The following is a 12,188-nucleotide window of genomic DNA, read 5'->3' on the forward strand; positions in this document are numbered from 1 at the left end:
GTGCATCATCACTGTGCCTGATCATCAGTGACTGGATACAACTTATTTTTACAGTAAAATACTGATATTAACATTCAGTGTTTTATGATCCTCTATTGACTTACAGTAAGTTAATGGATAAAATAACTTAATTTAGCAACACTCACATTATCATGAGATATGCAGTAATAACATTTTGTCCTCAAGAGTCACTATTAATTACCAGTTACACCAAAATATATTACTTTCTTAAAGTCATTTACTCATTATCTACTAACCTCTATGCTGAGTCCACAAAACACGATTGGAGTCTCAGGGGTGAACAGTGTTGCAGCCAAATCCAATACAGTTAAAGAAACTGGGGAAACATACAAAAAAAAAAAAGCCTCCATACTGCTCCTGGGTCATAAGCCCCGACATTCAACTTAAAATCCAAACAGCGAACTATTACTTTAGGGGACAAAACTAATTAATATTCTAGTACAGGGATCATAAAATTCAGAAGTAAAAAAAATTATATAAAAGGCAAAGATTAGAAATGTGTAATATTAACATTAGCCTGAAGGAGTTGAGCAAAAAAGCTCTTCTGTTATAATTTTAAAATGTGAACATGAATGATGCATGTGAAAAGATACAACATGTCCATGTTATTAAGAACATTCAAACCACAGCAAGTTTAGGAAGAGAACTTTATTTAAATAAATAGCCACATAAATAAACAATCTTTCTCAAACTAGCATTCTCTGTCCTCATTTCTCTCCCTGTTCCCTCCACACACGCACACACAGACACACACAGACATGCACATGCTCACACAGTCAAGTAACAAATAACAAAAGGATAACAAACAAAACTGAAATATTTCTTATTATCCAAAGTTTATCAAAAGGGTCATTTTACAGATTTGCATCAAGAGTCTAAGTGCTTCAATGGTTTTATGAGATTTTTCTTAATCATGAGAAAAAAACAAATCGGTAATAAGAAATATGAATAAAGTGCATTTCTTGCTTCTGTTTACACAGCGAGCTCAAAGATCGATAAGCTGTCAAAAGGGGTTTCTGAGTGAACAGCCAATAATGGAGGCATCCATTTGAATTTCTTCAGTGTAGTGATCAGAGTCGGACACCTCTGATTGTGGGTTTGTTCAGAGAAAGGCACGTGTGTTGGTAATGAGTGCAATCAACAACAACAAAAATGTCGGGTATAAATATGAATACTTCTTTCCAACAAAACATTTCTCCTCTACAAGATGTTTCACAGATATGAGAGAACTTCCTAAATATCACAGGTCTCCTGCAGCTTTCTAAAACGTCATATGCACAAATACATCTGCAATTTGTACTAATTTCTAGCAACTGAAGAAAGTTCCACTTCCAGAACAACATGTTTTTGCTATGTCTTCCCTCTCCTTTTCTAGAAAAGTACAAAACTGAATACCAACATGGTCCTGACAGTAACAGCTGGAGATATTCACACGTGTAGCGTTAAGGTTTGGTGGCGACAGGGTTTTTTTTTCTCACAGCAAAAGCTAAGGAGATAATGTGGAAATGCAAGCGAACCACCATGCTACATTTTGAGACAGCATTCAAAGTGAAAAGTCAGTAGTGTATCTGTGATAGATCACCCAGCTCTTGTGCTGTTCACACTTTGGTACAAAAAAAAACACACTCATGAATGCTGCTCGCATAAACAGCATTTTGAAATGCCTTCTTGTCTTTCCTTTCAATTTGTACAGTGTCATGCGATTAGGTTACGTAGCTCGTACCGTTCGTAGTCAGCTAGCTAGCACAGCAAGGTCAAACAGACGAGTTGAAAATCAAACAAGCCTCAGGCATTTACATTTTGACTTTCCTATGTAGAGTCTTGCCTTTCCTGTGTATTTCAATGTGAAATATTGCACTGTTCCCACAGTCTTTGCCTTGCAGGTTGGATCAGGACACGGAAAATGTCATTCCTCTATTATTCTTGGGGTGTTTAGTTTTTTTTTCTGTTTCCAAATTCTTGCCTGAGGAGGTAGTAAAAGCAACAAGAAGTACTTAGTGAATGAAGGGAATAAGGATCGGAGTACCCACATACTGTACGTAAGGTGCTATCGAGCTGACTGAAGTACCTATTGTGCTTTACTCAATCAGCGACTCTCTTCCTTTAGTTTTGGCTGATGAGGACGCAGGAGTCTTTTTGCAGCTAGAGGTAAAAGCAGCATTTGCGCAGCTCTAATAATCCTGCACAGAAAAAAAAAGAGAATCACAGTTTCAATACAAACTAAAATTGACCCCATCAGTGAATGTATGTAGGCTTAGGACACTATAATGCATGTTCATTGCACTGCTACAGAGAAGTGTGTCTTCAGAAAGGCGAACAAAGTGTGAGAAATGAAAAACAAAAAGGAAAGAGACAATTTTGGTCTTTTGTCCAGTCAAGTGAAAACACACCAAGAACAGGAAATGACACTAAAACAATAATAAGGAAGATGGAGCCTTTTTTTTTTCAGAAACTGAAAAAGTTGACTTAGACAGCATCAACACATGTGAGACATAACGTCAGCTCTCAGTTCATTCAAGTGAGTCCGTCAGGAGACTGGATGAGAGTCTTTTAGTCTATTATTGCTTCTCTGGCTGTCTGATACAGATTTAACACCTCATCCAGAGTTTGGTTATTGCTTAGTCTTTAGCTTATATGATATCAAAAGCATAAACACAACATACACACGTGTACATCATGTGTAGCCCATGTTGGTAAATAAAGTGTAAGTTTGTCGGTTGCATTTGTTCTTTCTCCTTCCTTCCTCTTGTTCTCTTATCTCTTCTTCTTCTTCTTTTTCTTCTTCTTCTGGGCTCAAAATCAAGTCATTTTTGCTCCCTCCACAGAGAGAGCAGTTGTTGGTCTCGAGCATGGTGGTCGTTCTACTTCACCATCACACAGCTACTGAGCTGCTGCCCGCCCAATCCCAACTCCTGCATGTCGGGATCTGAGCCGGAGGCCACACCCAGGCTCCACACCGCTGGCTTGGACAGAATGGGGAAGGTGCCTTGTGTTACAGATGGTGGCAGCTGCTGGAGGCTGGAGTGGGGATGAGGGTAAGGTTGCTGGCTGATGTGCAGGCGAGCCTCGAGAAGGTAAGCAGCTGAGGCCACGGGGGACAGCGAGGATGAGTAGCAGGACGAGGAGGACGAGGAGCAGCCGGTGGAGGAAGTCTCTAGGGTTTGCGGCCAGGGGTTCTGCTGTCCACTCACTGAAGGTGGCTGAGGAGGCAGGGCAGAGGTGGTGGGGGTGTCAAACATGGAGGAGGAAGCAAACACAGTTGTGGGCGGAGGAGAAGGCGACTGCTGCTGCGCCAGAAAGAGCAAGGGATTCTGGGTAAGTCCAGTCTGAGCTGCTTGGACCTGAGGCTGCGGCTGGTGTTGGATCTGCAGCATTCTGGAAAACAGAGACAGAAGATCGGACTTATTATAGGGGATGTGTGTCTGTTTTGAAACTGCAGTTCCCAAAATGCTTTGGGGCATATACAAAGGGAGTATGATTCTTTCATGAGATTATTTCCTCACAGTTTTGACACCTTCTGTGCTTCATGATACAATATTTAGCGTCTCACCTTTGCTGGTGCAGCACCTCCTCCAGCATGCTGCGGTGCTCAGAGAGGGCAGGAACCAGTGAGCCTCGGCTGCCACGGTTACAGGAGAGGGGAGGAACAACCTGCCTCGTCAGACCCTTGATCTTATTTAATCCCAGAAGCCCTTTAGTGCGTGTGTTTTTCCTCAGCTGCTGACGGAAAGCTTTGAGGCCTGAAGAAAGAGCATGGGAAAGTGTTACACAATACTACTACTCTGATCCTTCACTGTGACACAGTAGATGTGAGAAAACTTGAATCGGATTAAACAGTCGATGCTTGAATTCACGATCCTGCTCCTGTACCTTGTGTAAGGGAGGTGTCGGAGGCTCGGCGACCTTCCTGGAAGCTGGCGGCTGGTAGGCTGCCCTGGGCCTGGGGAAGGAGGTGGGAGGAGAGGTTCAGAGGAGCTCCGGCTGGCAGCAGAGCCCCAGAGGCCGGAGGTGTTGACATCTCACCCATAGCAGCCTGTAAAGTAGTGGTGGGACTGGATGAGGACTTCAGGCAGCTGTCAGAGGAGGCGCCATCAGAGGGACTGACCACAATACCTACATTTAAAAGAACAAAGAAGGAATTACATTAAGTGGAGCCGATAGAGCGAGGATTAACATTTCCCTTTGACGTTTGTCCGTCATACTCACATGGAGGGTTGCACTGGTGGAAAGGGGCCGACACCTCAGCCAGAGTGTGTCTGCGGGAGGTGGTGGTGGGAGGGAGAAGGGGCCCAAGAGATTGCGATGCCTCCTCCTCCTCCAGATCTCGGGGTCGCACCTCCTCGCTGATGCTCGTCTCCAGCAGGCTGTTGGGTGAAATGGAGCGATTCCAGAGCAATCTGTTAAGGCTTGCCTCCACTGGAAACACCACACGCTGAAACAGAGGCAGGACGACCGTGAGCCACTGAGGAAGACGTCTGAGCTCCTGGATGCTGTCAGGTTTTATTGAATGTGTTTACCTGGAACAATCCGCCTTGATCACACTCCATTTCCGGGTACACAGGGGGAGTATTTTTGGCTGGAATTGAAAATGCTGTGGTCCTAAAGCTGTCAGGGGACTCCATTATGACCTGGGGGTAAACAGAAAGCACACAGTGTTTCAGACTTGAACTACAGGATGCAGGTTGGATCAGGACTAGTCTGGGCTCGATACATCCAGCTGGACTGCTCACCTCTGGGCCAGTGGAGTCTGAGGTGCTCCTGGGTCTCTGGCTCCAGGTTCCACACTGGCGGCTGAGCTGCTGGGTGCGATGCTCTCTCACTCTCTCCAGCAGCAGATAATATATAGCGGAGAAGTGATTGTAGCTGCTGCTCTGCAGGGACTGAGGGGAAAAGGATGGAAAAAAGTAGATTAGTGGTTTGGCCGAGTTTATAGTCATCCCTCAGTCTCTTTATAGCTTTCCTCAGCTCTCTACCTCTCTACGGCTATAAAAAATAATCTGTTTGGTGACAGCAAAGCGAGAAGTCGTTTCTGCTTTTGGAAACAGAAGGATAACTGTCCCAGCAAGCTGAGTGATAAAGCATGTAGGGATATATGGTGGGCCCCAATGTGATGCCATACATGTCTGACCTCACCTCATGAAACAAGTCTCCTGAAACTGTTAACCCTCAGTTTATAATGCCACTATAACATTTTTACAATAAAACACCAATTTCTTTCTCGTTCAGTCACCTCAATAGTCCTCTGACGGTCGATGCCCAGTGTGTTCATGATGCCCAGGACGGGTTCACTGTAGTCGCCCAGGTTTGAGTTGTACTCGGTCAGTGGGCGGCTGAGCGTCTTGTGGGCGGCCGTTGGGTCCGCCAGCATCCAGCGGTGCTGCTTGATCTGGGCCATGCTGATTCTCTTGGCTGGGTCCACCACCAGCATCTTACGGATCAGGTTTTCACAGTCTGGAGGACGTGAGCAACAAATGATTGTGAGCAATTTGCATTTAGATAGAATTGGTAATAGGCAGTTATCGTCAGATGTCAGTGTAATGGATACCTTGAGACATGAAGAAGGGGATTCTGAATCGTCCCTCTGTGACTCTCTGTCTGAGCGCAGGAAGGCTAGGTCCGTCGAATGGAAGAGAACCGCACACAAGAACATAAAGAACGACACCAAGGCTCTGTGAAGAAAAAGCAAAAAAGCCAACGTTTAGTTTTTAAATGTTAATGGTTACCTTTTATTGATTCATGAAGTCTATATTCTCCCTATTCAAACTTACCCAAATGTCAAGCTGAGGCCCCTCATACTCTTTTCCTTCAAACACCTCAGGGGCAGCGTAAGGCGGGCTGCCACACCATGTGGACAGAGGCTCCCCTGCGTTGTAGAAGTTTCCAAATCCAAAGTCTAGAAGACACATAACAGTTGTGTTATTTAAACTTGTTTGTTTTCTCTGCATTCCAGTGTGAGCTGCTCAGGGCACTGGGACACAGATGTGTGTCCTTCCTTTCAACACTGTGTCTTGTGTAATTTGTCATCCCGATGATTAGGCATTCACAGATCATATTGAACTAATGTTAACATATCCTCATATTCCCTCTCACAAAGGACTGTTGTCTGGCTCTGCCCTGAGAGTTGAGCAGGAATATTTCGTTATGCAACAGTGTCTGCTTGTGCTCTAAAGTCATTTCTGCTGTTTGATACTAATCTTGGTTAAATTAGTGAATTATTCACACTTAATTAGCACAAAGACAGCACGACAATGGTTTTAATTAGCACAGGAATCCAACAGCAGCCGATGCTGTCTCCGGGCGAAAACTGAATAGAATACTGACGTAAAATCAGATTAAGGAATTGTCTTCTAATAAAAATCAAGTCTCCTATCGTAAAGCCTCTTGTAACCATGGTAACGATGAATGGCGTATCACAGACCTACCAGCCAGTTTTATATTCATGTTGGCGTCCAGCAACAGGTTCTCGGTTTTTAGGTCGCGGTGGACGATGTGGTGTCGATGGCAGTAGTCCACCGCCGTGAGAATCTGCCAAAACTTATTTCGTGCTTCTTCCTCACTCATGCGGCCATTTGAGGTCAGGTGGTCTGCAGGGGACAGAATGTTTCAGCATGAGTCAAGCATATTGTGGTGATCAACAGAGTCAGATTACGCTCTTATTTGCAAATTTGAGAGCTGAACTCACCGAACATCTCTCCGTTCTTTGCGTACTCCGTCACGATGTACAGCATGTCTTTGGTCTCCATGACCTGAGAGACGGAGAGATGAAAAGAAAACAGTTGATTTTAACTGGGCCATGGGCAGCTGGTGTGACGAAGAATTTGTTTTCAGGTTAAAATCAGTTCAAAGACCTTCCGTTGAGACTGCTCTAGGCATTTCTTGGACTGGGACATTTTTATAACCACAAAAATCCCCTTCTCATACTTCTCCATAGACTTGTTCCACTCGCACAAAACACCCAGGATTTCCATGATATGTCCTGTTGCATAAGCAGGCCGTCAGCAGCTTCCTGTGTGCTTTTATATCATGTCTGGTTAAAGTGTTTATACCAGTAAACACAGACCAAAACAGTAACACCCAGACAAACATATATTAAATGGTTAGAAATGTTTCCCTGAGGCACTGGTTAGCAGCTTGGTACTGAATTTCAAGCTATTCTTTATTTTGATGTCTTGGAAACAGAATTAAATGCACACGGGCTGTTCACACGGGTTCCGTCTAATGTATCACAAACACCATCAGTGCGATTGCGCAGTGCACTTTGTGGGCCTGAGAGAGACGCAATGACCAATCCTTTTCAGGAGCTCATAGAAAGCTTCCATTTCCTGGGAGAGCCCTCGGGAACAAAGCAGTTTCGCTGAAAAGGTTCCAAAACAAAACAATTTTTTTTGCCGGATGACAAAGCCCTGTTTGGGCGACGCTGCCGGCCGAGTCTGAATTAAATGTCACTAAATTCCACTGAATGGTGGAGCGTGATTCTTTTCAAGCCACCAGCCACCTCAGAAAGCCGAGCAGAGCGTGATTCAATGCACAGACTCCTCCGAGCAGGCAGTAGTCTTTATCTGTGAGATAGGGCAGCTCTCTGGGGCTGTCACCTTGAGGTGCGGATGACGTCATGGTTCTGAAAAACAGGCACGGCACGTCAAGGGCCATCAGCACCCAACCCCCAACCCATTTCCTCCAGAAGGAGGATTAACCCCTTAACATCCATATTTTGCCATTTTCTTTGCCATTAAGTAGCTTTTAGAAGATCTTTTACATTTAGAAACTCTGGGATCTCCACTATAATCTAAAATATATGTTTTATGTTTGCACAAATTTATGCTTTATAGCATTTCTACCAACCACCCCACCGGTGGGAGGGGGGGGGGGGGATTTAAGGAGATAAAGAGATGAGTGTGCTCGTTGATACAAGGTCAAATAGAGGATGAGACAAAGACATGGGGAGGGAGATTTCAATGATCCTTGACAATAAAGGGAGAAAAGACATTTTGTTCCCATGAGACCACATGAGAGAATGGAAACAGCAGCTGATTCATCAGGGCCAGAGGTCTCAGACGGCTCCCCCGAAAAATTGCAGCAACGCTTCACAGGATGCAAGACTGGGATCACATGATGTTCCTGGTACTGACCAAGTACCAAGCATCTGACTAACATTACCTCCCACAACCCATGGGAGACATGGAGACATTCACAAAGACAAATGACAAACAGGGCACAGATAGATAGAGATCACCCAAACTAGTTTACAGATCCAACGTATACAAATATAATCGAATAGTTTATATTCTCTTAATTATCACATGTTGAGATCTATAAGTCATTGATAGTGTGAACAAAGAACATTCGACCTCTGACTCTCATTTATTGCATTTTTTAATTCTAATTTTATATGTTTCACACATTTCTGATTGTGAAATTAAACAATGAATTTCAACAGCTGTTATATTAGCCCTGAATGGAAACGCAGTTAAAACCTCTGAGCTGGCAAACGTGTAATATATTATATAACAGAGATTTTAGTGTATCATTACTTTCTAATACATATTGTCTTTTCTCATCCAACAATTGCATTATGGTTAACTACTAATATTCCAACTTATTTAAATTCTTAACAACATATAATGTCACAGCAATTTCACATCGCTGACCCATGTTACATGACATATTGCTGAAGAGCACTATTACACATTTCTGTGAACATTTTAAAATATATAACGAGCAGTTTCATTATTGATTTATCCATTAATTATGTTTATGGATAAAGAATTAATTATTTGATGTATGAAATTTCACAAAATAATTAGAAGAGATTTGTTGATTTATTTTGGTTGGCCTTTAAAGTTATTTTGACCAACAAGACAAACCACAATGATATTTAATATTTTCTTGACCATCACATAAAACAAATAAAAGCAGCAGATGTTCACAATTGAGAGGCTGCAAAATTAACTAAAGCATCAATTAACAATTATCAAAATTAAATTATAATGGATTCTCAACACTCAGCTTCTACTGTGTATAAAGGGATATAACGTCAGCCTCTTATTTTTGCATGTAAAATAAGTGGGCACTGTTCACCTTCAGGTATCAAGTAATTAAAGAGTTAAACAAAGGGCAGACACAAAATCCAGAATTAGAAAAAAAGGAATTGTGTGTTGATTTACCATGGGTGTTTGTTTTGTGTGTTTACCAGCAGGCATGTGCCGCTGCACTCATAAGGTCGGCTGAGGGAAAAAAGCGGATTCTTCCCACTAAGTCCTCAATTTGATTAAAGGTAAAGCAACGTGTTGGGTAGTCGTACTTCACGTGAAGAGCGGACACATTGCACTTGGCTTGAACAGATGCTAAGTGGACTTAACGCTCAGACCAGTGGTCACAGCTTTAACCAACACTGTCCTGACCGCCCTGTTTCCCATATCTCTGCAGGCACCTGACATTTTATATGAGAAAACAGCTGATTAATGCATTGTTCTCTGGTGCCCATGATCATTCTAACTGTAACACACACACACACACAAAGGGAGAGGTCAAATGGGTTGCACTAATGCCACTGTGCTGTTCTTATGATTCAATGTGCTCTGAGAGACAGCAGCTCAAAACAAGCCAGTTCAAACCACCTGGACAACAAATGCCCCTTATCCACATGTCACCAGTAATGAGGCACACAGCTCTGCACCACAACATTGTTACTGGGGGAAACACATTTGTCTCCCACTTTCAAAGCTTTCCGCACTTAACTCCCCTGCACATGGAGCCTTCCAGGCTGCAGGGTTTGGACACCGTGCGGATGTGATACCAGTTGAATAACACACTGCTCCACTCACACAGCGTTGTGCACACATACAAACACATGCATGTGAAACAGACACACAGCAGGGAGATGAAAGATGATACACACCTGGTACAGCTTGATGATATGGGGGTGGTTCAGCAGCTTCATGATCTGCACTTCTCTGTAAATTTTCTCCAGGTTGGAGGGATTCAGCCTGGTCTTATCTATGATCTTTATGGCCACCTGAGAAGAAAAACACCGAAAATTGAATATATAGAAGGTTTTGCATCTAAAATACACATGGGCCAACACTATAAGGAGAAGAGATGCTGACCTGTGTTTTGGTGACTTTATGTCTGGCCAGTTTCACCACTGCAAAGTTGCCTTTTCCCAGGGTGCGGATAATTTCGTAGAAGCCGACCTGCAGTGGTCTTCCCTGGGCAGGGCTGGACTGAGTCCCCCGGCTGGTCTCTGTCATGATCACCATGCTGCACCAACAGTCTGACGTTACACAGTTGGAATGAATTAAGGCTCGTACCTGCAGAGGCAAAGACAGAGTTGCAGACTAAGTATATCTGGTAGATTCTGATTATTCACTAATGTGAATATTTTACATTATTTAGACGAATGCTTTTATCCAGGTATGCAAAAATATAAGAGTCAGTATTTGTGGGTCTGTAGTGCAGCAGTGTGAAAACTCTCTTCATCATTCGTGAGTTCAGTGAGGAAAAGAAAAGCGTAGAGTCAATATGGTGCTAAAATGTTTATAGTTAAACAGTGTGCGTGAAGATAAAGGTAATTTTAAGCGTACAAATGTTTTTCAGTTGTTCATTTGTGTATTTTCATTTATTTGTAGTTGTTTTTAAGTGAAAAATGAATTACAATTGTTAGATGTTTTTGAATGTGTTCGTTGTGGCTGATTTATAAAGCGCAGGAGGTCAAACAAAGTTCCACAGAAGAGAAGCGTTGTTGACTGAAATGAACAGTGAACAGTGAGTCCAGCTGGAAAAGTGTACAAAGGGAGTTTTACCTTAAACAGCGGACATGAAGAGTCTTCTCTCGCAGTTCACACAGATCTCAGAGGAGGCATCGACCATTCCACAACCAGAGACAAGTGTCAACAAGCACCGACACAGAGAGACACCACAGCAGAACACTACTTTCCCTCCTCCGTCTCCACTTGGACCGGGTTGGACTTGTTGTGTTCGGGGGCCCGGGACTGCGGCCGGTGCTTGGCTGTGCGCTCCGGCGGAATGCGGAGCTGAGGGCTTCTGCTCTCACAAGGGGAACTCCTCCTCCCTTCCTCCCTCCTTCCTCCCTCCTCCCTCCACCACCATAACAAATTGATACCCACCTTATTAACGTCACACCCGCGTCAGAGCTCCGCGCTGGGTGCAAGGCCTGGCCCGAGCGCAAGGTACGGGTTGCCCGGCAACCGCGCGGCTCGGGCGCACGGTGACGCGTGTGCTGATGGTGGGGTTGCTCTGGAGATGGGGACGGTGACGTCAGTCGTGGGGATGTGTCACCACGTGATGTTTCCCTCTGCCGGGGCCGCTGCTCGCGGGCACCCGCGCGCTCACTGCGCCGAGCGACTCCAGCAGGAGCCAAGTTACTGATCTACAGTCAGACTGAATCCAGTGTGTACTTATTCTACACCGTGAATAGTTAGTACATTGTTCTACTCTACAGATTCTACTCTAAAGATTCTACTATACTCTATTCTACTCTACAGATTCTACTATACTCTATTCTACTCTACAGATTCTACTCTACAGATTTCACTATACTCTATTCTACTCTACAGATTCTACTTTACTCTATTCTACTCTACACATTCTATTCTACAGATTCTACTCTACAGATTCCACTATATTCTATTCTACTCTACAGATTCTACTATACTCTATTCTACTCTACAGATTCTGCTTTACTCTATTCTACTCTACACATTCTATTCTACAGATTCTACTTTATTCTACTCTACAGATCCCACTATACTCTATTCTACTCTACAGATTCTACTTTACTCTATTCTACTCTACAGATTCTACTCTACAGATTCCACTATACTCTATTCTACTCTACAGATTCTACTTTACTCTATTCTACTCTACACATTCTATTCTACAGATTCTACTCTACAGATTCCACTATATTCTATTCTACTCTACAGATTCTACTATACTCTATTCTACTCTACAAATTCTACTTTACTCTATTCTACTCTACAGATTCTATTCTACAGATTCTACTCTACTCTATTCTACTCTACAGATTCTACTCTATTCTGTTCTACAGATTCTACGCTACTCTATTCTACTCTACAGATTCTACTTTACTCTATTCTACTCTACACATTCTATTCTACAGATTCTACTCTACAGATTCCACTATA

The 12,188-nt window shown here is 43.3% G+C and overlaps 1 protein-coding gene across 2 annotated transcripts; it reads right to left on the reverse strand.

The window, feature by feature from the left end:
* Window positions 1-654: 654 nt before the first annotated feature.
* On the reverse strand, window positions 655-11,412 carry sik1 (salt-inducible kinase 1). Of its 2 annotated transcripts, XR_011244300.1 has the most exons (15): window positions 10,824-11,259; window positions 10,128-10,331; window positions 9,920-10,036; window positions 6,704-6,767; window positions 6,444-6,605; window positions 5,790-5,914; window positions 5,567-5,690; window positions 5,252-5,472; window positions 4,752-4,901; window positions 4,539-4,649; window positions 4,228-4,453; window positions 4,045-4,134; window positions 3,892-3,961; window positions 3,572-3,761; window positions 655-3,396 (listed from the first exon to the last, which is right to left on the reverse strand). XR_011244300.1 is itself a non-coding variant. In XM_020090294.2 (14 exons), the coding sequence occupies exons 2-14, from the start codon at window positions 10,278-10,280 to the stop codon at window positions 2,883-2,885; spliced, it is 2,400 nt and encodes a 799-aa protein (XP_019945853.2). In that variant the 5' UTR covers window positions 10,281-10,331; window positions 10,824-11,412; the 3' UTR covers window positions 655-2,882. The 2 variants fall into 2 exon arrangements, 1 of the variants encoding a protein (XP_019945853.2); XM_020090294.2 differs by having other exon boundaries at window positions 3,892-4,134; window positions 10,824-11,412.
* Window positions 11,413-12,188: the final 776 nt, after the last annotated feature.

Source organism: Paralichthys olivaceus, chromosome 10, assembly GCF_024713975.1.
Source record: "Paralichthys olivaceus isolate ysfri-2021 chromosome 10, ASM2471397v2, whole genome shotgun sequence".
NCBI classification, from domain to species: Eukaryota; Metazoa; Chordata; class Actinopteri; order Pleuronectiformes; family Paralichthyidae; genus Paralichthys; species Paralichthys olivaceus.

Excerpts from the sequence above, each read along its gene's own strand:
- sik1 (XM_020090294.2), bottom strand. The coding sequence starts at position 10,280 with ATGGTGATCATGACAGAGACCAGCCGGGGGACTCAGTCCAGCCCTGCC. Across the intron at positions 6,606-6,703 it reads AAAGAACGGAGAGATGTTCG|ACCACCTGACCTCAAATGGC; the intron begins GTGAGTTCAGCT and ends TGTCCCCTGCAG. Across the intron at positions 5,691-5,789 it reads GGCCTCAGCTTGACATTTGG|AGCCTTGGTGTCGTTCTTTA; the intron begins GTAAGTTTGAAT and ends TTTTCTTCACAG.